Source organism: Pogoniulus pusillus, chromosome 38 (assembly GCF_015220805.1).
Source record: "Pogoniulus pusillus isolate bPogPus1 chromosome 38, bPogPus1.pri, whole genome shotgun sequence".
Lineage (NCBI taxonomy): Eukaryota > Metazoa > Chordata > Aves > Piciformes > Lybiidae > Pogoniulus > Pogoniulus pusillus.
Genome location: NC_087301.1, coordinates 2,281,434 through 2,306,317, shown reverse-complemented (window position 1 = coordinate 2,306,317; position 24,884 = coordinate 2,281,434). Strand labels below are relative to the sequence as shown.

General features: G+C 51.5%; 1 protein-coding gene across 1 annotated transcript in view; it reads left to right on the top strand.

The window, feature by feature from the left end:
* BARX2 (BARX homeobox 2) overlaps window positions 1-24,545 on the top strand; it is a 40,804-nt gene extending 16,259 nt beyond the window's left edge. The window contains exons 2-4 of the mRNA XM_064173167.1: window positions 11,766-12,063; window positions 21,753-21,837; window positions 23,256-24,545. Coding sequence (XP_064029237.1) covers window positions 11,766-12,063; window positions 21,753-21,837; window positions 23,256-23,507 — 635 coding nt within the window. The 3' untranslated portion in view covers window positions 23,508-24,545. The remainder of the gene's footprint in view (window positions 1-11,765; window positions 12,064-21,752; window positions 21,838-23,255) is intronic.
* Window positions 24,546-24,884: the final 339 nt, after the last annotated feature.

Sequence of the window (24,884 nt, the reverse complement as noted above, 5' to 3'; positions counted from 1 at the left end):
ACCAGTTTGCCCATCCCTCGTTGTAAAAGGGTTAATCCTCTAAACTATTGAGAGACAAGGGCAGGGTATTATGAAAGGAGCCCCTGTTTTATAAGCACTTGTATTGCCAGTGCTTGAATACCCATAATAAGTAGGTTGGTGCTGTGATTAATGACTGTGTTTTACACGCTGCTGACGGATGGTGTGTCTTATTGGAGAAGCCATTTATTTTTCTTTGGCCTCCTCACCCAAGCAGTACTAGAAATGAGATGTTAACATCTTGGTGGGAGTATGTTTTGTTCTCAACAGTCTAATGAAAGGTGACCCACAAAGGGGGGGAAGTAATCGAAATGATGGCAAGGGGAAGGTTGCCTTTTGAATCAGAGAACGGCTTGGGTTGGAAGGGACCTCAGAGGTAATCTACTCCAGCCTCCCTGCCATGGGCAGAGGCACCTCTCAACTGAAACTTGGTTGCTCAAGGCCTGATCCAACCTGGCCTTGAACACCTCCAAGGAGGGGGCATCCACAGCCTCCCTGGGTAGCCTGTTCCAGAATCTCACCACCCTCATTCTGAAGAACTTCTTTCTAAGCTCCAATCTAACCCTGCTCTCTCTCAGCTTCAAACCATTCCCCCTTGTCCTGTCACTGGACAACCTTTTGAAAAGTCCCTCTGCAGCCTTCCTGTGGGATCCCTCCAGGTACTGGAAGGCAGCACTAGAATAACCCCAGAGTTATCTCTTCTCCAGGCTGAGCAATCTCAGCTCCAGCATTACTGAGTAACTTGTGTTGGAAGGGACCTTTAAAGGTCACTCAGTCCAACCTCTCTGCAGTGAGCAGGGACATCTGCAGTTAAAGCAGATTGCTCAGAGCCCTAAACAACCTGAGCTGAGTGATTCCAGGGATGGAACATCTACCACCTATATAAATCTCTACATCAAGAGAAGTTTCTACATAAACTAAAATATCCCTGGAGATGTTCAAGAAAAGGCTGGATGAGGCACTTAGTGCCATGGTCTGGTTGACTGGATAGGGCTGGGGGATAGGTTGGACTGGCTGAGGCACTTAGTGCCATGGTCTGGTTGACTGGATAGGGCTGGGGGATAGGTTGGACTGGATGAGGCACTTAGTGCCACGGTCTGGTTGACTGGATAGGGCTGGGTGCTAGGTTGGACTGGATGAGGCACTTAGTGCCATGGTCTGGTTGACTGGATAGGGCTGGGGGATAGGTTGGACTGGCTGAGCTTGGAGGTCTCTTCCAACCTGGTTGATTCTATGATTCTGTGGCCTTGGATCTGGCTTCTCAGCAGTTCTGGGATGGAAACAAGTCACAGCTGTAGATATGGAATCAATGCTGAAAGAGATGAGTAGGATTTTTCCCTGCTCACTGCAGGGAGGTTGGACTAGGTGACCTTTAGAGGTGCCTTTCAACCCAAAGTATTCAATAATGATTTTATGATCTTCAAAAACCTGTTGGAACTGAGAGACTTTTCCACGTGGTTCACCCAACATAAATTAAAGGCTCAAGATCTCTCAGAACGATTACAGCACTGCTGAGCAAAGCAAACCAATTCAGCTTGATGGATTGGGAGTGTTGGTGACTTTTCATCACAGAGCAGTAAATGCCAATTATTGCCCAATTTCTCTGGACCCCCCTATTTCAAAGCTTAATGCCCACACTGGCAGTGTTAAGAGCCTGGTTTGTGCTGCCTGCAGGGAGAGCATGGGAAAGGCCAGGTCTGAGTTTCATCCCAAGTGTCACATCTAGGAGTCTGGTCATGGTGATATTTGGGAAAGAGGAACAAAAATACTCTGTTGGAGCAGCTCCCATGGAAACATTGCCTGTTGCACAAGAACAGGATGCCTGAGTTGCTTCAATATTAACATATATATTAATGGCACACCAAGGGATTTCATAATGCCCTGACACAGAGGGCTCAATGCAGTGCTCATGCAATCCATTAATGTCAGATAATAGCACCTCTGCCTCCCCTTGTGGCTTCTGTTGGAGGCCTCTTCCTTCTCTGGTAGGTGTTCTCATCTTCCTTTTGCATGTAGGGAGAACAGGAATCCAGTGGCATCTAAGGATCTGGCTGTAGTTACACATTAAGGCAGTGGCAGGGTTGGAAATGCCACACCTCAGATTCAGAGTGCTTTAGGTTGGAAGGGACCTTGAAGATCACAGAACCAGGTTGGAAGAGACCTCCAAGATCACCCACTCCAACCTATCACCCAGTTCCAAGCCTCCTGCCATGGGCAGAGACACCTCCCACTAGATCAGATTGCTCAAGGCCTCATCCAGCCTTGCCTTGAACACCTCCAGGGAGAGGGCATCCATGGCCTGCCTGGGCAGCCTATTCCAGACTCTCACCACCCTCACACTGAAGAACTTCCTAAGCTCCAGTCTAACAACCCTGCTCTCCCTCAGCTTCAAACCATTCCACACCAAGGTGGCTTTGAAAAGGAGACTCCACTGCTTCCCCTTCTAATTTCTCCAGTTACTGAATTAGTTATCTGGCAAAATAATTAGTGCAGTAAGAGAATCTGAGATGACACTATTAACCCTGACATTGCTAATAACAGTAAATGCCTCTGCACATCATGCTGCAAGTTGCAGTTACAGTAAGTGCTCTAAGTTGCAGTAAGGGAGATGGCAGCTGAGGGAGCAACAAGAAGCACTGAGAAGGGGTAATAGTTGAAGGAGTGACTCCAAATCTGCAGCTTTGCTTCTGAGGAGGGCAACTGCTGTGATACTTGGTGATGTTTTCATAGAGTCAACCAGGTTGGAAGAGGTCTTTAAGGTCATCCCCCTTGTCCTGTCTCTGGACACCCTTATGAAAAGTCTCTGCAGTGCCTCCCCACCCTCACTGGAGATAAGTTTTTCCTGATCTCCAGTCTAAATCTCTCCTCTTTCAGCTTCAATCCCTTCCCTATCACCTTGTCTCTATAAGCCCTTGTAAATAGTCCCTCCCCAGCTCTCCTGTAGCCTCCTTCAGGTACTAAGGCTGCTCTGAGGTCTCTCTGAAGCCTTCTCTTCTGCAGGCTGAACAACCCCAACTCCCTCAGCTATAGGGGAGGTTCTCCAGCCCTCTGATGATCTTCTTGGCCTCCTGTGAGCCTACTCTGGCAGTTCAATGTCCTTTTTGTGCTGGAGGCACCAAAACTGGATGCAGCATTCCAGAGAGGGTCTCACAAGAGCAGGGAATCACCTCTCTCATCTTTCTTCCCCGGAATCTGCATCTGAAGTGAACAGAACTTTGTTCTTTTGCTCATTTAGGGGAGAAGTGAGAATGAAGTCAGTGGGAATGAGACAATATTCCCATCAGGCTGGAGTTGTGTCTAATGCTAGCGGGAACTGCACACCCACACAGGTGGAGAGAAGAAAGGGCTGCATTGTTTTTCTGTCTATTGACTTTTAGGATTGGTATGTAAATGAGATTAGCAACTCACAGATGTACCTGGGAAGCACTGCGATGCTGCATTCCTCGGTGACAGGTGCTGGAGGACAGAATGTTGTCAACCAGAGATGGGTGATAACCAAAGCTTCAGCTCAAAGCCCTCCAAGCTCTAGGATGAGGCTGTTCTCCCATATGGAACCCTAAACCTAGAGGCAGGTTTATAGCTCTGGACTAGAGCTGTCAAAGCAAGCATCCTTCTAACATTTGTGCCCACAAAGGCACTAATTCATGATGGGATGAAGCAGAACTTAAGCACTACAGAAACCTAAATCAACCTCTTGTGATTAATTAAAGCTTATCTCCACCCTCAGCCTGATCTGTATTTGTGTGGGGATGTGAAAAGAGTGCTTCCTTGGCTGATGTCCTATCAGAACAGAAAAAAACCCAGCACACTGGTGTCTGGCATGAGCAAGGGCTGGAGATGAGGACAGCTAGAGCTCACCAACTGGAATTTCTGGCTTCTCCTTCTAGCAGCTCTGTGGTGCAGGCAGCCTGGTAGCTGGGAAAACCTTGTTGTGGCTTGGCTGAAACATTAACTCTCCCAAGTGCTTTGCAGCTCTCAAGGTTGGCATTTCTCCCCTAGAAATCCTCCTTCTGGGTGTGTGCATTTTGAGGCTGCCCTTCCTTGAGACATTTTTCAACTTGATGCTGGAGATCAGGTGAACCTCAGTAGGAGTGAAACTTGGTTTGTGCTTTAGCTGGGGGAAAAACAAACCAAAGCACCACCACCCCTGAAAAGGATGGGCTGGGTCTCAGCTACCATAAATCAGGCTGCTTTGGGTGTTGGGGCTTAGGCACCTTTGTACAGGCTGAAGATTCAGGAGAGCAATCTATTGGAGAGAGTCCAACAGAGAGCTGTGAGGGTGATGAAGGCACTTGAACATCTCTCCCATGAAGAAAGGCTGAGAGCCCTGAGGCTGTTTGATCTGGAGAAGAGAAGGCTGAGAGGGGATCTTATCAATGCCTCTACATGTCTGAGGGGTGGGTGTCAAGGTGAAGGTGCCAGGCTCTTTTTGGTGGTGCCTAGTCATAGGATACGGAACAAAGGGTACAAGCTGGAACACAGAAGGTCCTCTCTGGACCTGCTCCAGCAGTCCTTAAGCTTCTTATGCTTTTTCAACCAAAAAGATGAAGTTTGGAGGAAATCCTTATTGCAGGGTGCTCCAGATTCTGTTAACAGAGTTCCAGCTTCCTGGAATAATGCTGGGTTGTGCACTGTGCTTTATTCCCTGGGCATGTCTGTCCTCCTTACAGAGCTGGGTTAAGATTGCAGCTCTAATTGGCAAAGACAAAGGATGGAGAGGCTGTGAACAAAACCTGCTGCTCTATCATTTGCATCCTTCTGAGTGGCATTGTTTGTGCAGCTGTTCAGCCAAATCCTCCACAGAGTTTATTTTTGTCCACAGAGGAAACAGAAATGAGCTTTCTCTCTCCTAGGGCAGATGCAAGATCAAAGAATGATAGCTGCAGCTCAGAGAGACCAGACCATCAGCTAAATGTGTCCTGCTGGCGGCGAGATCATGAATCAAGCAACCTGCTCCAGTTCAGGTGTGCCCAGCATGAGAAGGACACAGACCTGCTGGAGGGAGTCCAGAGGAGGCCACAAAGATGAGCCAAGGACTGGAGCAGCTCTGCTGTGAGAATAGGCTGAGAGAGCTGAGGGTGTGCAGGCAGGAGAAGACTCCAGAGGGTCCTTAGAGCTGCCTTCAGTAGTTGAAGGGATCCCACAGGAAGACTGCAGAGGAACTTTGGATGAGGGTATCTAGTGACAGGACAAGGGGAAGTGATTTGAAGCTGAGGGAGAGTAGGTTTAGACTGGATCTTAAGAAGAAGTTCTTCAGTATGAGGATGGTGAGACTCTGGAATAGGCTACCCAGGGAGGCTGTGGATGCCTCCTCCTTGGAGGTGTTCAAGGCCAAGTTGGATCAGGCCTTGAGCTACCAAGTCTAGTTGAGAGGCATCTCTGCCCACGGCAAGGAGATTGAAGTAGATGATCTCTAAGGTCCCTTCCAACTTCAGCCATTCTAAGCTGCTATGATTCTAATTTTAAGTGTCCAAATCACAGAATTAATCAAGAGAGATGTTGAGATGCTGGAACATGACCAGAGAAGGGCAGCAAGGCTAGGGAGGGGCCTGGAGCACAGCCCTGTGAGGAGAGGCTGAGGGAGCTGGGGGGGTGCAGCCTGCAGCAGAGGAGGCTCAGGGCAGAGCTCATTGCTGCCTGCAGCTGCCTGCAGGGAGGCTGTAGCCAGGTGGGGTTGGGCTCTGCTGCCAGGCACCCAGAGACAGAAGAAGGGGACACAGTCTTAGGCTCTGCCAGGGTAGGTCTAGGCTGGATGTTAGGAGGAAGTTGTTGTCAGAGAGAGTGATTGGCATTGGAATGGGCTGCCCAGGGAGGTGGTGGAGTGGCTGTGGCTGGAGGTGTTGAAGCCAAGCCTGGCTGGGGCACTTAGTGCCATGGTCTGGTTGGTTGGGCAGGGCTGGCTGCTAGGTTGGGCTGGCTGAGCTTGGAGCTCTCTTCCAACCTGTTTGATTCTATGAGTTTAGCAGGTTGGATCTAAGATCATTGGGTCCAATCCTTGCCAAGATGTGGCAGGTCTCTTTCAGGTTAAGGCTGGGCCTTTCATTTCAGCACAGAAGAGGGAGGAGAGGGTCTGTGTGTTTCAAACCCTGATCCACTATTCTCTCAAGATGAAGGAAGAAAGCATTTTCCCCAAGATCCATCAGCCAAAATGTGCCCAGCCTGGTGTTTAGAAACAACTGAACTCTCTTGCTTCCCATGTGTCACTCACCAGAGTGTTTCAGGGGCTGGGAGCAGGAAGAGGTAGTGATATTTATGGCAAGCTTTATGCTGGAACTTGCACAAGGGTGGGCTTGGGAAACCTGAAGAGTGCTTTTGTGTGCACAGCAAGTCAGCTGTCCAAGGGCAGTGTTTGCTCAGGGATGTTGAGATAATAATTAGCAGAGCAGGAAGTGCAGGGCTGGCTGAGCTCTGCGTGCGTGGCATTATGCGTTTGAACTGGGGCAGAAACTGGAAGCCCTCAGAGGAGGCAGATTTATTTATCAAATGTGTAAGGGGCTAAGAATGGTCTTAATGTGTCAGTCCAAAGTCCTTCCAGGCTCATGTCTTGGACAGTGGCCAGTCAGAGGTGCTTAGGGAGCAGCGCGAGGAACGGAACGTGACTTATCCTTCCCCTAAACCCTCTCGGCTCTGACGAGCCACGTCTTGATCTGAGGCCAAGGCTTGCTCCCTGACCAATGGCACCAGCCAGCCAGGGGGCTGGACTTGGCCTCCTGTGATTCTCCTCAGCATCCCAAGATGGGGTCTGGCTGTCAGCAGTAAAGACAGAAACTTGTTGCAACCTAAGCTTAGACACCCCGAGAGTTGCGTTGTCTTGGCAGAGAAGCCCAGAGCCTGCCTGGCAACCCAATCCATTCCGTCCTGTAAGCTTTTGGCTACTTTGCTTGCTAAATCTGGGTCCAATAAGTGATGAGCTCTCAGAGTTGAGCCTTGTCCTCACTGATGGAGGAGGTACTTGGCTGAAGTACTTAACGTGGCTTAGTTCAGAAGAGAGAGCTTCAAACTACAGTTGGCTTCGCGGAGCCCAAGTGTCCCTTGCTGCCGATGTGGTTAATGAGCTGGTGGCTCCCAGCCCAGTGACCTTCCTGAGCCCTGCCCTTTGTGGAGATGTTTATTTATGCTCGTGTTTATTTCTCTGGGACTGATGTGGCCTGGTCTTAAAACTCCCTCAGAGTGCAGACAGGGCCTGGAATGGAGGTTTATGTCCAAACCCACCATCCTCTTGGAGCACTTTCCAGTCCTGATGGCCTTGGGCCTATACAGCTCAACAGGAGATAGTAGGATGGACCTGCTTGGATTCAGAGCATCTCCTTTCCCACTGAGGAGCACTTTAAGGGATCATCTGCTGAAGATGAGGAATTCCAGGCAGAATCTCTCTTCTGTAGCCTCCACCAAAGAGCAGGACCTCCCTGAGCCACGCTTGGTTTGCCTGAAGAGTGTGGCTCTGAGTCCAAGGGGTGTCTCTCCCACGAGGCAGGTGGTGCTCGGAAGATGTGAAGCAGAACAACTCAAACCAGCAAAGTTCTCCCAGTCCATTCTCGGCTCTGCTGCAGCCAGAGTCCTCTTACATTGGCTACAAAGGATTTCTTGAGTGCTGGCCAAAGAGATGCTTTAAATGCTTCTAAAAATTCTCCTTTATTATATCTGCATTTTCTCCTTCACTGAGGATCTGACAAGATCCTGGCACACTCCTCTGTTTGACAGACAGCCTAGAAGAAAGGCTGCTGTGTGTGTGAGGAGGGCAACCTGTAGCACCCAGGTGGTGCTTGCTCATTGAGAAGATATTCAGCAGCTTTCCTGTGACAACAGGAAGCTCTGACAGCCCCAGGACAGGAGCACAACCATCTCTTTCCACCCCACATTCCCATCTCCTCCCCCACCACCGTGGCCCTCAAACAAAGCCAGCTTGTTACAATTCCCAAGCCTGCCAGAAGAACCTTGGTGCCATCCTTCAGGGCTCTGGCACCCTCGGAGGCATTGCTGCTGTAGGTGAATTTTTGGATGGTGTTTATTAGGTGGATAATTGCCCCACATCCAGCCCTGCCTGTGCAGCAGGGAAGGAGACAAATTCTCCTTCAGGGAAGCTCTCTCATGCTCATCACTCGTTCAGGGCCAATTACTTACTGGTGCCTTCAGTGTGTAAAAAAGCCCAATATAAATATCAAATGTCATTATTGAGTAGGGATTAATTATCTTTCTGCTTAGTTTTTGTGCCTCTGGCAGGCGTGCCTCAGATGCATTCAAACCTATTAATTACTGTTATTATGCAGAAGTGATACTGAAACATGGTGGTGATAAATTGCTCATGGGAACAGGCTTGAAATGGGGGGGAAAAAAAGCCCTCAGAGCTCCCAGCACTGAGGAGATTTCACTTCTGGCTTTGAAGTTGGGTTAAACTCAAGCAGACATCTAAGTGCCCCACGGCTGGGGTCTGGTTCTGCTCACCCCTGGGGTAAGGTGGACAGTGTGGTGAGAGATGCTTGGAGAGAAGCACCTTCTAGCTGCAGTAGCTTATGTTCATTACTGTCAAAGTTAACATGTAGAGGCTGTGTTGGCAATTGACTTGGCTGAAAACCCCCTCAAAAAAGGAGGGGGGAACAAAAAGGCATTGAACAGAAAAGGAACTGGTCTCATGTCTAGGAAAGGTGAAACAGGGCTCCTAGATGAGCAGGAATTGCTTGGCTACCTTCAGTGGAGCCTCTGATAGACAAGAGAGATGCTGCAGGTCCATGTGGGGTGTGCTGGCTGAGGAAGCCAAGCAGAAGGACTCTTAGCCCTCGGTGAAGAGCTGTGCTAGGTTCTGGTGAGCCTTTGGCTGGCTCTGGCATCACAAAGCAAAGGAGCCCATGAACTGAGAGAACATCCAGTGGGGATTTGGCTGTTTGTCTTCAAACATTTGGTTCCTGGGCCACATTGAGTTTCTGGATTGTGCCAGGTCCATGCTTAGCTCTGGCTTTGGTGGTAAGATCCAGCCAAGGTCTGGGAAGTCTTAACTTTTGGAGATCTGGGGAGAGGAAAGTAGACAAATCACTGTCTCCACTAACCAAGCTGTGCGTGGTTCAACTTCTCCTCAACATCTCCTTGCTTTAGTGCCTTTTTTGCTTCACTCAGAGCTTGCTGCTTCTTTGCAGTAGGCTGCCCGCTCCTGCAGCACAGGAAGCTCCTACCTGAGCAAACTCAGCTCCTCCTTGGTTCCTTTTTGTTTTGACACTCAGCAGACAGCAGATTTATAGCCCTCCCCGAGTCGTAAGTTCATTTGCTTGCTTTCTTTACCTTTCACTGTGGCCCATTCCGAGTGAGATTTCCTTCTGCCTCCGAGCAGGGCTGACCTGCCAAGAGGAGCTGATCCATAAATCTTTCCTTCCTTTTTCTTTCTTTCCAAAACAGAATTAGCTGAGCTTGCCTGGGAGGGAAACTGCTCTGCCATTGCCTGTAGTCAAACAGTGCAATTAATTAGTGCTTTCCTTTTTCTCTTCCCTTGGTGTCTGCTGAGGTTGAAAGTAAGCCAGGGAAGAGGGTAAGGGAGAAAAAAAATGGGGCAAAGATTTGTTGGAGGTGTTTATTTTGAGCTAAAACTTTTGCAAGGTGACCTGGTTGTGTGATGCTGTAGCTGCTGCATCGTATCTAGAGCTTGTGAGAAGTTTGATGGAGACCTTCCCGCAGCTGAGGAGAGGTCAGAGGTTGGTCTGATGAGGAGCAATTGTCCCAATCCCTGCTCATGTAGCTCGTGAGTCTTTGCTGGTTTGTGTTCCCCTTTTTGACCACTTGGGTCCAGAGGAGGCCATGAAGATGATGCAAAGAGTGAAGCATCTCCCCTATGGAGACAGACTGAGAAAGTTGGGGTTGTTCAGCCTGGAGAGGAGAAGGCTCTGGAGAGACCTTAGAGCAACTTTTTGGTACCAGAAGGGTGCTACAGGAGAGCTGGGGCTGGACTTTGTGCAACACAACTCCCATGCCATGGGCAGGGACACCTCCCACTGGCCCAGGTTGCTCAAGACCTCATCCAACCCGGCCTTGAACACCTTCAGAGAGGGAACATCCACAACCTCCCTGGGCAACCTGTGCCATTGTCTCACCACTGTTTCAGCTGTGTTCAGCTGAAGCTGTTGGGAAAGGCAGGGAGGGAAAGGAAGAGCTCTTCCCTGCCGTTCCTCCCCGCTTTGGGAGACAGAGCATGTCACAACAGTGCTGAGCAGACAAGAGCTGCTTGCCAGCAGTTAATTTGTTGAAGATTAAGGAATGATTCCATTCTTAGGATCCCATGTCAGTCTAGAAATACCTTTGAACTCTGGGGGATGTGAAGTTGAAGTCTAGCCTCAGATTCCCTAGCATTTGGAAGCCAAGGCTTTATCAGGGTAGGAGCTGCACGGATGGTTGAAGGGGAGTCTTGCTAATTGTGGACCTAGAGACAATGGACTGGCTCAGCTTCAGCTACCTTTGAACCCCAGGATAACTAGGTCCAGAAGAGGACACTGAGCTTCAGCTGTTTTCTTTGTGATGACTTTGTGGAGAGTGTTTCTGCTTTGCTCTGTCTGCAGGGAGAGTTTTCTGCCAAAGCTCTGCCCCCCTTCTAGCCAGTGACCTTCCTTCCCCCTCCCAGAATCCACCTGCAGCCTTGAACCCCCTGTCTGTCTCTAAATGCTGTGTAGATAGTAGGTACTGGTAGATAGTAGCTGAAGAGGAGGCAGCAGTGCCCAGGTGGGCAGCAGAGCCAATGGCATCCTGGGCTGGCTCAGGAGCAGTGTGGCCAGCAGGACAAGGGAGGTTCTTCTGCCCCTGTGCTCAGCACTGCTCAGGACACCCCTGGAGTGCTGTGTCCAGTTCTGAGCTCCTGCATTCAAGAGAGATGTTGAGGTGCTGGAAGGTGTTGAGAGAAGGGCAGCAAGGCTGGGGAGGGGCCTGGAGCACAGCCCTGTGAGGAGAGGCTGAGGGAGCTGGGGGGGTGCAGCCTGCAGCAGAGGAGGCTCAGGGCAGAGCTCATTGCTGCCTGCAGCTGCCTGCAGGGAGGCTGTAGCCAGGTGGGGTTGGGCTCTGCTGCCAGGAAGCCAGGGACTGAAAAAGGGGACACAGTCTTAGGCTGTGGCAGGGCAGGTTGAGGCTGGATGTTGTTAGGAAGTTCCTGGCAGAGAGAGTGATTGGCACTGGAATGGGCTGCCCAGGGAGGTGGTGGAGTGGCTGTGGCTGGAGGTGTTGCAGCCAAGCCTGGCTGGGGCACTTAGTGCCATGGTCTGGTTGGTTGGGCAGGGCTGGGTGCTGGGTTGGACAGGATGAGCTTGGAGCTCTCTTCCAGCCTGCTTGATTCTATGATTCCTTCCTCAGTGCCCTAAACATCATCCTGTGCCCTCATCAGAATGCTAAGAGGTCTTGCATGTGCCTGAGCTGAACATCAGCAGATGCCTTCTTTGTTGGCACTGGTTTCTAAAAGCACTGCCACAACTGCTGCTGTCAGACCATAAGCAAAGGCTTCTCCTCCCTGATGAACAGGAAACACAGCCCCAGGGAGCCTTCCTTGCCTTGGTGGGGGCAGATCTTGAGCTCTGGGACCATCGTAGGCAGCCTCCCCTCACTTCAGAGGGGAAGCAGCATGTGGGACTGCTTGAAGTCCCTTCCATTCCAAAGCATTCTGTGATGCTGTGACTGCAGAGGTGCCAGGCAGAGCCAGGCAAGCTGTGCTCTCTGCAGTGCTCCCGGTGCTCACCCACACTGCCACTGAACTGCTCTTTATCCACCTCTGCTTCCTCCTCTGCCAGGGTCCCCCTCTCTGAGGACATACCCTCTCATCTCCGTCATCACCAGGCAGCCCTCTGTGGTGCCTCACCTTGTCCCAGCTGCCAGCAGCTCCCGTGTGCTGCCGGCCCAGCCCTCCTCGGGCCCCGGGAGCTCGGAGCCCCCTGCCAGCGAGGCCCCCGGCAGCAGCGAGTCGGAGGCAGAGCAGGCAGCCCCCCGGCTGAAGAAGCCGCGCCGCAGCAGGACCATCTTCACCGAGCTGCAGCTCATGGGCCTGGAGAAGAAATTCCAGAAGCAGAAGTATCTCTCTACCCCTGACAGGTAGGTCAGCCTCTTACCCTGGGAAAAGCAGGGAGCAGGAGGGCTGCTGTGGGCCAGGCGTTCCCACAGGCAGCACTCCCTGGCCCTGCTGTGCTGTCCTCCAGCTCCACAGAGATGCTTCTGCCATTGGCCAAGGATGTGGGCAGGTGACCAGATCCAATTTCAAGGATCATCATAGAATCAGGCAGATTGGAGGGGACCTCCCAGCTCATCCAGTCCAACCTAGCCCCCAGCCCTATCAAATCAACCAGACCATGGCACTAAGTGCCCCAGCCAGGCTTTGCTGGAACACCTCCAGGGATGGCAACTCCACCACCTCCCTGGGCAGCCCATCCCAATGCCACTCTCTCTGGCAACAACTTCCTCCTGACATCCAGACTGAACCTGTGCTGGTAGTGGATCTTTAAGGTCCTTTCCAACCCAAACCATTCTATCCATGCCAGATAGCATTTGAATCACAGAAACAAGCAGGTTGGAAGAGAGCTCCAAGCTCACCCAGTCCAACCTAGCACCCAGCCCTGCCCAACCAACCAGACCATGGCACTAAGTGCCTCATCCAGACTTTTCTTGAACACCTCCCAGTTTCCTGGGCTGGAAGTTGACACAAGTAGATTACACCAATGCCATGTGGTGATACATGTGCTTGCTAGCAGTCATCCTGGCTCAGGCAAGGCCCAGAGCCTTCTGGAAGCTTCTCTGTCTTCTCATTCCTGCTCAAGGCTGGATGGGGCCTTGAGCAACCTCTGGTCTGGTGGAAGTTATAGAATCAAACTGGTTTAAGTTGGAAGGGACCTCAAAGCTCATCCAATTCCAATCCCCTGCCATAGGCAGGGACACCTTGCACTAGAACAGGTTACTCAAGGCCTCATCCAACCTAGCCTTGAACACTTCCAGGGAGGTTGTGGAGCACAGAAGCACCCAACGTGATCTTTGATCACGTTGGGTGCTTCTGTGCTCCACAACCTCCCTGGGCAACCTGTGCCAGTGTCTCACCACCCTCCCTCTCTGTGCTCCACATCCTCCCTGTGCAACCTGTGCCAGCATTTCCCCACCCTCACTGCAAAGAACTTCCTAACATCCAGTTTCCATCTCCCCTCTGCCAGATTGTCCTTGCTGCGTGGGTAGAGGTGTCCCTGCCCATGGCAGAGGAGTTGGAACTAAATGGTCTTTAAGGTCCCACTCTATGAATGTGTCTCTGGGTTAGAGCTGTCCACCTGCAGATCTTGCTTGCCTCTGTGGGGCCCTTCCCTGCTGCTGCTGAGGATTTCCAACTCCCTTACCAAACTTCCAGCCCCATGGTGCTGTCATCTGTGGGGAGAGATCAAGAGTCGATTCTGAGCTGTGTTTCCTTCCTAGGCTGGCTTTTCATATGGAAATGAGTGGATCCAGATGAGCTTGCATGGGCTGGAGATTTGTGGAGGAGGAGTTGGGATTTTGGGCTGTCTGCCATATATACCCTTAAGCTAAAGACTCAAATGAGTGCATTTATAAGCCTGGGTTGCCTGTAATAGCAGAAGGCTATTCGGCAAGAGAGCAGGACCCAGGCTAGCTCAGCTGAAACGCGCTTTCTCGCAGCCTTTTTTCTCCTCTTTTCTTGAGGCTCTCTCGCTCTGAGGAGCCCAGAGGGAGGCAGGGAGCGGCAAGCAGGCGCTAAGTGCTCGCAGGAAGGTGAGTCAGAGGGCGGTGCCTGGCGAGCGGCACATTTAAACGAGGAGCGGCAGAGGCGAAGCCACAGCCTGGTTCGGCAAGAGAGCAGGACCCAGGCTAGCTCAGCTGAAACGCGCTTTCTCGCAGCCTTTTTTCTCCTCTTTTCTTGAGGCTCTCTCGCTCTGAGGAGCCCAGAGGGAGGCAGGGAGCGGCAAGCAGGCGCTAAGTGCTCGCAGGAAGGTGAGTCAGAGGGCGGTGCCTGGCGAGCGGCACATTTAAACGAGGAGCGGCAGAGGCGAAGCCACAGCCTGGTTCGGCAAGAGAGCAGGACCCAGGCTAGCTCAGCTGAAACGCGCTTTCTCGCAGCCTTTTTTCTCCTCTTTTCTTGAGGCTCTCTCGCTCTGAGGAGCCCAGAGGGAGGCAGGGAGCGGCAAGCAGGCGCTAAGTGCTCGCAGGAAGGTGAGTCAGAGGGCGGTGCCTGGCGAGCGGCACATTTAAACGAGGAGCGGCAGAGGCGAAGCCACAGCCTGGTTCGGCAAGAGAGCAGGACCCAGGCTAGCTCAGCTGAAACGCGCTTTCTCGCAGCCTTTTTTCTCCTCTTTTCTTGAGGCTCTCTCGCTCTGAGGAGCCCAGAGGGAGGCAGGGAGCGGCAAGCAGGCGCTAAGTGCTCGCAGGAAGGTGAGTCAGAGGGCGGTGCCTGGCGAGCGGCACATTTAAACGAGGAGCGGCAGAGGCGAAGCCACAGCCTGGTTCGGCAAGAGAGCAGGACCCAGGCTAGCTCAGCTGAAACGCGCTTTCTCGCAGCCTTTTTTCTCCTCTTTTCTTGAGGCTCTCTCGCTCTGAGGAGCCCAGAGGGAGGCAGGGAGCGGCAAGCAGGCGCTAAGTGCTCGCAGGAAGGTGAGTCAGAGGGCGGTGCCTGGCGAGCGGCACATTTAAACGAGGAGCGGCAGAGGCGAAGCCACAGCCTGGTTCGGCAAGAGAGCAGGACCCAGGCTAGCTCAGCTGAAACGCGCTTTCTCGCAGCCTTTTTTCTCCTCTTTTCTTGAGGCTCTCTCGCTCTGAGGAGCCCAGAGGGAGGCAGGGAGCGGCAAGCAGGCGCTAAGTGCTCGCAGGAAGGTGAGTCAGAGGGCGGTGCCTGGCGAGCGGCACATTTAAACGAGGAGCGGCAGAGGCGAAGCCACAGCCTGGTTCGGCAAGAGAGCAGGACCCAGGCTAGCTCAGCTGAAACGCGCTTTCTCGCAGCCTTTTTTCTCCTCTTTTCTTGAGGCTCTCTCGCTCTGAGGAGCCCAGAGGGAGGCAGGGAGCGGCAAGCAGGCGCTAAGTGCTCGCAGGAAGGTGAGTCAGAGGGCGGTGCCTGGCGAGCGGCACATTTAAACGAGGAGCGGCAGAGGCGAAGCCACAGCCTGGTTCGGCAAGAGAGCAGGACCCAGGCTAGCTCAGCTGAAACGCGCTTTCTCGCAGCCTTTTTTCTCCTCTTTTCTTGAGGCTCTCTCGCTCTGAGGAGCCCAGAGGGAGGCAGGGAGCGGCAAGCAGGCGCTAAGTGCTCGCAGGAAGGTGAGTCAGAGGGCGGTGCCTGGCGAGCGGCACATTTAAACGAGGAGCGGCAGAGGCGAAGCCACAGCCTGGTTCGGCAAGAGAGCAGGACCCAGGCTAGCTCAGCTGAAACGCGCTTTCTCGCAGCCTTTTTTCTCCTCTTTTCTTGAGGCTCTCTCGCTCTGAGGAGCCCAGAGGGAGGCAGGGAGCGGCAAGCAGGCGCTAAGTGCTCGCAGGAAGGTGAGTCAGAGGGCGGTGCCTGGCGAGCGGCACATTTAAACGAGGAGCGGCAGAGGCGAAGCCACAGCCTGGTTCGGCAAGAGAGCAGGACCCAGGCTAGCTCAGCTGAAACGCGCTTTCTCGCAGCCTTTTTTCTCCTCTTTTCTTGAGGCTCTCTCGCTCTGAGGAGCCCAGAGGGAGGCAGGGAGCGGCAAGCAGGCGCTAAGTGCTCGCAGGAAGGTGAGTCAGAGGGCGGTGCCTGGCGAGCGGCACATTTAAACGAGGAGCGGCAGAGGCGAAGCTAGTTGTCTCTGCTGAGCCCAGCGCGCGCCGCTGGTAAAAAAAAAAAAAAAAAAAAAAAAAAAAAAAAAAAAAAAACCCACCACAGCTAACAACTCGCAGCGGACCTTCAAGATAGCAGACATGGTTCGAACTAGGTCCAAGCTGTATAATACTTGTAAAACTGTGGGCACCCAAACAGAGCCCACCTGTAGGAGTGCAGGCGTCCAGACGTCTGGATGTGAGGAGTGCTGGAGCCTGGCACTCGACACAGGCAATGGCTGCATTAGGTGTGAGCAGATTGATTGTCTGCTTACCCTGGTGGCTGAACTCAAGGGAGAGGTGGAACGACTGAAGGCTGAAAGGGAAGGTACAAAAGAGCAACATGCTCTGCAGTCCCCCTTGCCAGAGGGAGACGAACAGAGCAACCAAGAAGAATGGATGCAGGTGCCTGCCAGAAGGGGCAAGGGAAAACCCTTCCAGCCATCTTCACATCCCCAGCTGCCCTTACATAACAGATATAGGGCACTAGAGGTTGAGGATGAGGTGATCCTGGAGCAGGCAGAAGCATCACCAGCTGGGAGGGCAACTCAGTTGCCCCCTCGCATCAGAACAAGTACCCAGAAGAAAAAGAGGAGGGTAATTGTTATTGGTGATTCCCTTCTGCAGGGAACAGAGGGCCCCATATGCCGGCCAGACCCCTTCCACAGGGAGGTCTGCTGCCTCCCTGGAGCCCAGGTCAGGGATGTTACCAGGAGGCTGCCTACTGTAGTGCAGCCCTCTGATTACTATCCCTTATTAGTTATACAGGCAGGGAATGATGAGATTAATAACAGAGGGCTAAAAGCTATCAAAAGGGACTTTAAGACACTGGGGAAAGCAGTTGAGGGAGCAGGGGCACAGGTAATCTTTTCCTCTATACCCTTAGTCACAGGCTGGAATACAGAGAAGAATAAGAAAGCATATTTGATGAACAAGTGGCTCAGAGGTTGGTGCATCCAACATAACTTTGGATTCTTTGATATTGGGGAACTTCATCTTGCCACAGGTCTGCAATCAGCAGATGGGACACAACTATCACAGAAGGGGAGAAGGACCCTGGCACATGAGCTGGCTGGGCTTGTTGAGAGGGCTTTAAACTAGAATGGAAGGGGGAGGGGGTTAAACATGACAGCACCAGAGATAAATCAAAGGGAATTGAGGAAGGTAGGCTAGAGCTAGGAGTAAAAGCAGCAGCCCAGCTGAAGTGCATGTACACTAATGCACGCAGTATGGGTAACAAACAAGAGGAGCTGGAAGCTCTGGTGCTGGAGGGAAACTATGATATTGTCGCCATCACTGAAACGTGGTGGGATGGCTCACATGATTGGTGTGCTGTAATCAATGGCTACAGACTCTTCAGGAGAGACAGGCAAGGGAGAAAGGGCGGGGGAGTGGCTCTGTATATTAGGGATGCTCTGGATGTCATGGAGGTAGAAATCAGGGATGATCAAGTTGAGTCATTATGGGTGAGACTTAAGGCGAAGGCCAACAAGGCTGATATCCTGGTTGGAGTCTGTTACAGACCACCCAACCAGGAAGAAGAGGTTGATTTATTACTCTTTAAGCAACTGGAGGCTGCCTCAAGATCACCTGCCCTTGTTCTGGTGGGCGACTTTAACCTACCAGACATCTGCTGGGACTTAAACACTGCAGAGAAGAAGCAGTCTAGAAGGTTTCTGCAATGTGTGGAAGACAACTTCCTATCCCAGCTGTTACGTGAGCCTACCAGGGGGGCAGCCCTGCTTGACCTGCTGCTCACAAATAGAGAGGGGCTGGTAGGGGATGTGGTGGTTGGAGGCTGCCTGGGGTCCAGTGACCATGAAATTATAGAGTTTTCAATACGTGGAGAAACCAGGAGGGGCATCAACAGAACCTCCACACTGGACTTCCGAAGGGCAGACTTCAGCCTATTTAAGGAACTAATTCAGAAAGTTCCTTGGGAAATAGCCCTTAGAAACAAAGGGGTCCAGGAAGGTTGGACCTGCTTCAAGAAAGAACTCCTGAAGGCACAGGAGCAGGCAGTGCCACTGAGCCGGAAGATGAGCCGACGAGGGAGGCAGCCAGGCTGGATGGGCAGGGAGCTGCTGAAGGAATTAAAGATTAAAAAGAGAGTGTATCACCTTTGGAAAAGAGGGGAGGTGTCCCAGGAGAAGTTCAAGGAGGTTGCTAGGTCTTGTAGAGGAAAAATTAGAGAGGCAAAAGCCCACTTGGAGCTCAGGCTGGCCACAGCTGCCAAGGAAAATAAAAAGTGTTTCTTTAAATATATGAATAGCAAGAGAAGGGCCAAGGACAACCTCCAGTCCTTGTTAGATAGAGAGGGGAATAGAGTGACAAAGGATGAGGAAAAGGCAGAGGTGCTTAACACCTTCTTTGCCTCAATCTTCACTAGTGGGACAGGTTGTCTCCAGGACAGCTGGACTCCTGAAGTGGTGGATGGAGTCAGGGACCAGTACAGTCCCCCTCTAATCCATGAGGAAGCAGTAAGGGATCTGCTAAGTCACTTGGATCCTCACAAGTCCATGGGACCGGATGGGATCCACCCTAGGGTGCTGAGAGAGCTGGCAGCTGAGCTGGCCAAGCCACTCTCCATCATTTATCAGCAGTCCTGGCTCACTGGAGAGGTCCCTGAAGACTGGAAGCTGGCCAATGTGATTCCCATACACAAGAAGGGTCGTAAGGAGGAGCCAGAAAACTACAGACCTGTGAGCCTGACCTCAGTGCCAGGCAAGGTCATGGAACAGGTCATCTTGGGTGCCATCACAAAGCACCTACAGGATAGCCAAGGGATCAGGCCCAGCCAGCATGGGTTTAGGAAGGGCAGGTCCTGCCTCACCAACCTGATCTCCTTTTATGATCAGGTTACCCGCCTGGTGAATGTGGGGAAGGCTGTGGATGTAGTCTACTTGGACTTCAGCAAAGCCTTTGACACTGTCTGCCACAAGAAGCTCCTAGCCAAGCTGGCAGCTCATGGTTTGGACAGATTCACTCTGTGCTGGATCAAGAACTGGCTGGATGGCAGAGCTCAGAGAGTGGTGGTGAATGGTGCCACGTCCAGTTGGCAGCCAGTCAGTAGTGGTGTTCCCCAAGGATCAGTGCTGGGCCCAGTCCTGTTCAATATCTTTATTGATGATCTGGACGAGGGCATTGAGTCCAGCATCAGTAAGTTTGCAGATGACACCAAGCTAGGAGCAGGTGTTGATCTGTTGGAAGGTAGGAGAGCCCTGCAGAGGGACCTGGACAGGCTGGATGGGTGGGCAGAGGCCAATGAGATGAGATTTAACAAGGCCAAGTGCAGGGTTCTGCACTTTGGCCACAATAACCCCAAGCAGCGCTATAGGCTGGGGACTGAGTGGCTGGAGAGCAGCCAGGAGGAAAGGGACCTGGGGGTACTGATAGATAGTAAGCTGAAGATGAGCCAGCAGTGTGCCCAGGTGGCCAAGAGAGCCAATGGCATCCTGGCCTGCATCAGGAATAGTGTGGCCAGCAGGACAAGGGAGGTTATTCTTCCCCTGTACTCAGCACTGGTCAGGCCACACCTTGAGTACTGTGTCCAGTTCTGGGCCCCTCAATTCAAGAAAGATGTTGAGGTACTGGAACATGTCCAGAGAAGGGCAACGAAGCTGGTGAGGGGCCTGGAACACAAATCCTATGAGGAGAGGTTGAGAGAACTGGGCCTGTTTAGCCTGGAGAAGAGGAGGCTCAGAGGTGATCTTATTACTGTCTACAACTACCTGAAGGGACATTGTAGCCAGGTGGGGGTTGGCCTCTTCTCCCAGGTAACCAGCAATAGAACAAGGGGACACAGTCTCAAGTTGTGCCAGGGTAGGTATAGGCTGGATGTTAGGAAGAAGTTTTTCACAGAGAGAGTGATTTCCCATTGGAATGGGCTGCCCAGGGAGGTGGTGGAGGCACCGTCCCTGGGGGTCTTCAAGAAAAGACTGGATGAGGCACTCAGTGCCATGGTCTAGTTGACTGGCTAGGGCTGGGTGATAGGTTGGACTGGATGATCTTTGAGGTCTCTTCCAACCTGGTTGATTCTATGATTCTATGATTCTATGATTCTAAGGCATAAGAAATGAATAGATTTAGATGTGCTGGTGAGAAGTGAGGCAGTTCTGATTCCCCTCCTTGTGTGGGTAGAGCAGAAACGTGCCACAAAATGCAGCACTTGCAAAGTGCTGCTGCTGGGTGGTTGCCTTCTCACGTCTGTGCTTCAGACACCACAGACCTGTTTCTTCAGGGTTGTGATCTTCTGCTTGCTCCCTCTCTCCTGGCCAGATGTGGGGTGTTGGCAGCTGGAGCACAGCAGGATTGTTGTGCCAGGTTGAGCCTAGCTAGAATGCTTTGGTGAGAAGAACTAGATGCTAGGCTGTGGAAAGGAAACAGTGGTGGTGGCTGCTGCACTCATAGGCTTGCTGGGATGGATAAGAACAAGAACACAAACATAGATAACACAGAGTTGCTCTCTGGCTTTTTGGGCTGTACTTCTCTCTTTCTAACCTGACTAATCCTTCTGCTTCCTAACCCCCTGGCTGACCCTCCAAACTCACCTTGAACATAAGGCAAAGTCTGGGGTAAAGTAGAGGGTTGGGAAGAAGGTGGAAGGGTGGTTGGGAGCCCCTCCTGGGGGCTCTGGTTTCTGGGAGGGCTGCTGTGTTTCTCTATTACCTTTAACTTGTCTATTTCTGCCTCTAGCTGCAAATGCTGTAACTCTCTGCTTGTATCATGTGCTCAGCTGTGACTAGAAAGCTTCTTCCAACTTCCAGCTCGGCTGAGTCCAGTCTGAGGGATTTTCTTAAGCTGGGGGTGGGTGGCAGGTAACACCCAAACCATCACAATTGTGCCCAGAGAAGGGCAGTGAAGCTGGAGAAGGGTCTAGAGGACAGGGCTGGTGAGGAGTAGCTTAGAGGACTGAGGTTGTTAAGCCTGGAGAAAAGGAGGCTGAAGGAGGCCTATGGCAGGGGATTGCAACTGGATGATCCTTGAGATCCCTTCCAACTTAAACCATTCTATGATCTCTGAGATCCCTTCCAAGCTGAGCCATTTTCATTCCTCTCTACAACTCCCTGAAAGAAGGTTGCAGTGAGGTGGGGGTTGAGCTCTTCTCCCTAGTATCAGGTGATAGAAGGAGAGGAAATGGCCTGAAATTGTGCCAGAGGAGGGCAAGGTTGGATATCAGGAGCAGTTTCTTTGCTGCAGGAGTGCTCAGACATTGGCACAGGCTGCCCAGGTTGGTGATGGAGTCCTCAGCCCTGGAGGTACTCAAGAAACCTGTGGGCATGGCACCTGGGGACATGTGGTTTAATGGCCATGGTGGTGTTGGGTTGATGGTTGGACTGGATAACCTTAGAAGTGTTTTCCAGCCCAACCAGTTCTATGATTCTGTGATTCAGAGAGGACAAGCAAACTTAGACATCCTCTAGGCTTGCTTCTTTAGCCAGGGGCCATAGAGGAGGAAAGACCACAGACAGCCAATAGCTTCTTCTATAGAGCACCCATCATGACTTCCTGAGTGCTCTGTGTTCACCTTTTCTCAAACCAGCACACTGGAGACACAGGTCATAGAATGGTTTGGGTTGGAAGGGACCTTGAAGATCATCTGCTTCAAACCCTCCCTGCCCTGGGCAGAGACACTTCCTTCTAGATCAGGTCGCTTAAGGACCCATGCAACCTGGCTTTGAACACTTGCAGGCTTTGAATCTGCACAGCTATTCTGGGCAGCCTGTTCCAGTGCCTCACCATTGTGATGGTGAAGAATTTCCTCCTAATGTCAGTCCAGCTTCTTCCAGTCTGAAGCCACCACCACTCCTCCTGTCACTGCTTGCCTTTGTAAAAAGTCTCTCTCCAGGCAAGAGCCTCTTTTGTCTGGCAGTCCCACTGCTGCATGCTCTTACAGTGCTGGATTAGCAGGATTTGAGCTCCTCCTCTCCTCTCCAAACTCACTTCAGTATCTGGTTTTTTTCTCCCAGGCTCGACCTAGCCCAGTCCTTGGGGCTGACTCAGCTGCAGGTGAAGACCTGGTACCAGAACCGCCGGATGAAGTGGAAGAAAATGGTAGGTGGTTCACTGCCATTGCTCCACAGTCCTTAAAATCTCATTTCAGGAGAACAGGTTTGGAAGCTGAGCATGGACTGAAGTCAACTTAAAGCAGATTTTGGGTTATTCTTGATTACTTTTCATAAACCCCCCTTTTATTTAAAAGCTTCATGCTCTGGGAGGTGAGCTTGAGGGGAGCGTGGGCAGTAAGGAGAATACAAAGCAAAGGGATGAAAGAAACAAGGAGAGGGCAGAAGGAAGAACCAAACCATCTCCATCTGCATTTTTGGGTCATTCCTGTGGCCTCAGTCCTTGTGGGATTAGTTCTGTGCATAGACAAAAAAAGGTTCCATTGCTCCAGGGAAACCAGTGCAGTCCTGAGAGGCAATATCCTTAAGCCTTGCTCTTTGTAGCTTCCCTTCACTCCTTCCCTTACTCTCAAGGAAATTGCCCTTCCTGATGGCCCTTTCCCAGTTATCCCTTTGGAAAGGACAACTGTCCAGTAAATCCTGGTGGGAACCATGATGCTGTGGCATTCTGCAGAGGAGATGTTTGTGTATTCTGATCTGGGAGAGGAGAAGCAGTTCTGGGCTGTGTCTCTGACTGTATGTGACAGCTGCAGACACTGCTGCTACTTAAACCAAGTTTGGCATTAGCCTGGCTGCAGATCTCTGGCCAGAAGTGTCCTCTTGCTGCACTGGTGGTGTGAAGGGAGAGGGAGTTAAATGTAAGAGCAGAGCTTGTTGACTCCTGCCTCGTCTTCAGATGAGAGGGGTTTATTGCAGGTGGTACCAAAGCAAAGGTTGTTTCAGAAGGGAGAGAGGCTGGAGGAGAGGAAACTCTGGCTGAGGTTTCTGGCTCTTCTTGCCTGGACTTTGAACAGAGCAAACACTCAGGAGAGAAACTGAATTCTGCATGAAGCCTTCTCTGTAGTGTTGAGGACTCTGTTTCTAGGTTGCTTTTGAACCTCCTGTAGGAGCTGATCCTCAGAGTTGTGGGTGTCCTTTGCATTTCACTATCTTGACATGGGAAGAGGTGTGAACTGCAGGAATGCAGGCTGGAGTGGTGACCAGGTCATGGACTGACTTGGCAGTTCAAATCCAGGTTTCATGCTTCCCTAAAGGAAGCAGCAGAGTTTGGATTAGTGATAGGACAAGGGGGAATGGTTTTAAGCTGAGGGAGAGTAGGGTTAGACTGGATCTTGAGAAGCTCTTCAGTATGAGCGTGGTGAGACACTGAAATAGGCTGTGCAGGGAGGCTGTGGATGTCCCCTCCCTGGAGGTCTTCAAGGCTAGGTTGGATGAGACCTTGAGCAGCCAAGTCTAGCTGAGAAGCATCTCTGCCCATGGCAGAGAGGTTGGAGCAGATGTTCTCTAAGGCCCCTTCCAATCCATCCCATGATCCTGTGATCCTGATGGTTCATCTCTTTGCTGCAGGTGCTGAAGGGTGGCCAGGAAGCTCCAACCAAGCCCAAAGGCCGTCCCAAGAAAAACTCCATTCCCACCTCAGAGGAGATCGAAGCAGAAGAGAAAATGAACAGCCAGGCTCAGAGTCAGGAGCTGGAGGGATCTCAAGCTCCTGAGGAACCTAAAGTGACAGAGGAGAAGCCAGAAGTCCCTTTGGAGCCAGAGGAATCTCCAGAACATATAGCAGAGCCTTGCTCGGAGGAGACTGCACCGTTGAGTTAAAAGGGAAAGAAAGGAGGGGGGGGGGAAAGAAAAGCAAAAAGCAGAAAAGACAAAACCCCAAACCAAATATCTATATATATATGTATGTATATATATATTTAAATATGTATGTAATGGTGGCTTTGTACATATATATATAAATATATATATATATATGTAGACCTTGTGTAGAAGTCTCAAGATTGGTCACGTTGTGCCTTTGGGAATCAGCCATCGTGGGTCATGGTGCAGCAGAGACATGAGTGGTGATGAGGTGTCCCTCCCAGGGTCTGCCTAAGCTTCCTGCAGGTAGTGATGGAGACCTGGGTGTGTTTTCCAGAGAAAAGCCAATGGCTGGAAAGCTGAGGCAGCTCCTGGCAAAGAAAGGAGGAGCACAGGGCTCCTTTCATGCTTTGGGGCTGCTGGAGGCTTGAGTGTGTTTGCTTGAATGGATGCTTTGAATGGCTGCTCACAGGTGAGGGACAGCTGAGAAGTGGGGAGCTCTGACAACACCAGCACTTACTTCTGTTGGGGATGGGCCCAGCTGAAACAATCTTAGGAGAAAGGAGTTTGAGCCCCAGTGTGAAGAGCAAAGCTTCCAAAGCGAGACTCATAGCAGGGTCAGCAGCCAGATTTCATCTCCTGTGGTTGTTTGGGTGCCACATCTGAACTTGCAGTAATCCAGGATAGAACTTTGAACAAGAGGAGAAGGGTTTGGATTTTGAGTCTGCTCCAAAAAGCTTTGGGATGCTTGGATCTGGGATTTTTGCTTTGGGCCCACTTCTGATTTTCGGTAGGGTGTGTTCTCTTTATTTTGTTGTTGCTGTTTGTTTGTTCTGTTTTGTTCTAAAGAACATTTACATGTTTTCAGGGTCTGGGGGGAATGCTGGATTTAAGGAGGTGCTGCAGGAAGTTGCTGTTTGGTTAAGATGTGTGCCAAGAGGAGATGTGCATCGTGTTGCATAAAGTCTTGTTGAGGGTGCGTTTTGCCCAAAGGCTGCAAGAGATGTATTAAGATAACCTTTATTTTTTAATTAAAAGTTAAATATATAAAGAAAACTCTTGTTGTGGTTGTTGTTCTTCTTCTTACTGCTGCTGCTTCTCTCTCTGAATGCTAGACAGAGCCTTTTGTGTTGTAGCACACCCTGGAGAAAGTGGAGCCACCAGACTTCCCTTTGTGCTGCTGCGCAGCAAGCTCTGTGCAGGCTTCAGTGGAGCATCCTGCTGAGGTAGGTGAGAGGTGTTCAGAGACTGCCAGTGTGGGTTGGCTTGGGAAGGACCTTAAAGGTCATCTGGCTGCAACCCCCCCTGCCCTTGCCACGTGCTTGTCACTGGGTGCAGAGGACTGTCAGAATGAGAGCTGTTTTCTGTTGCCTCCCCTCCGCAGGTGCGTCTGGG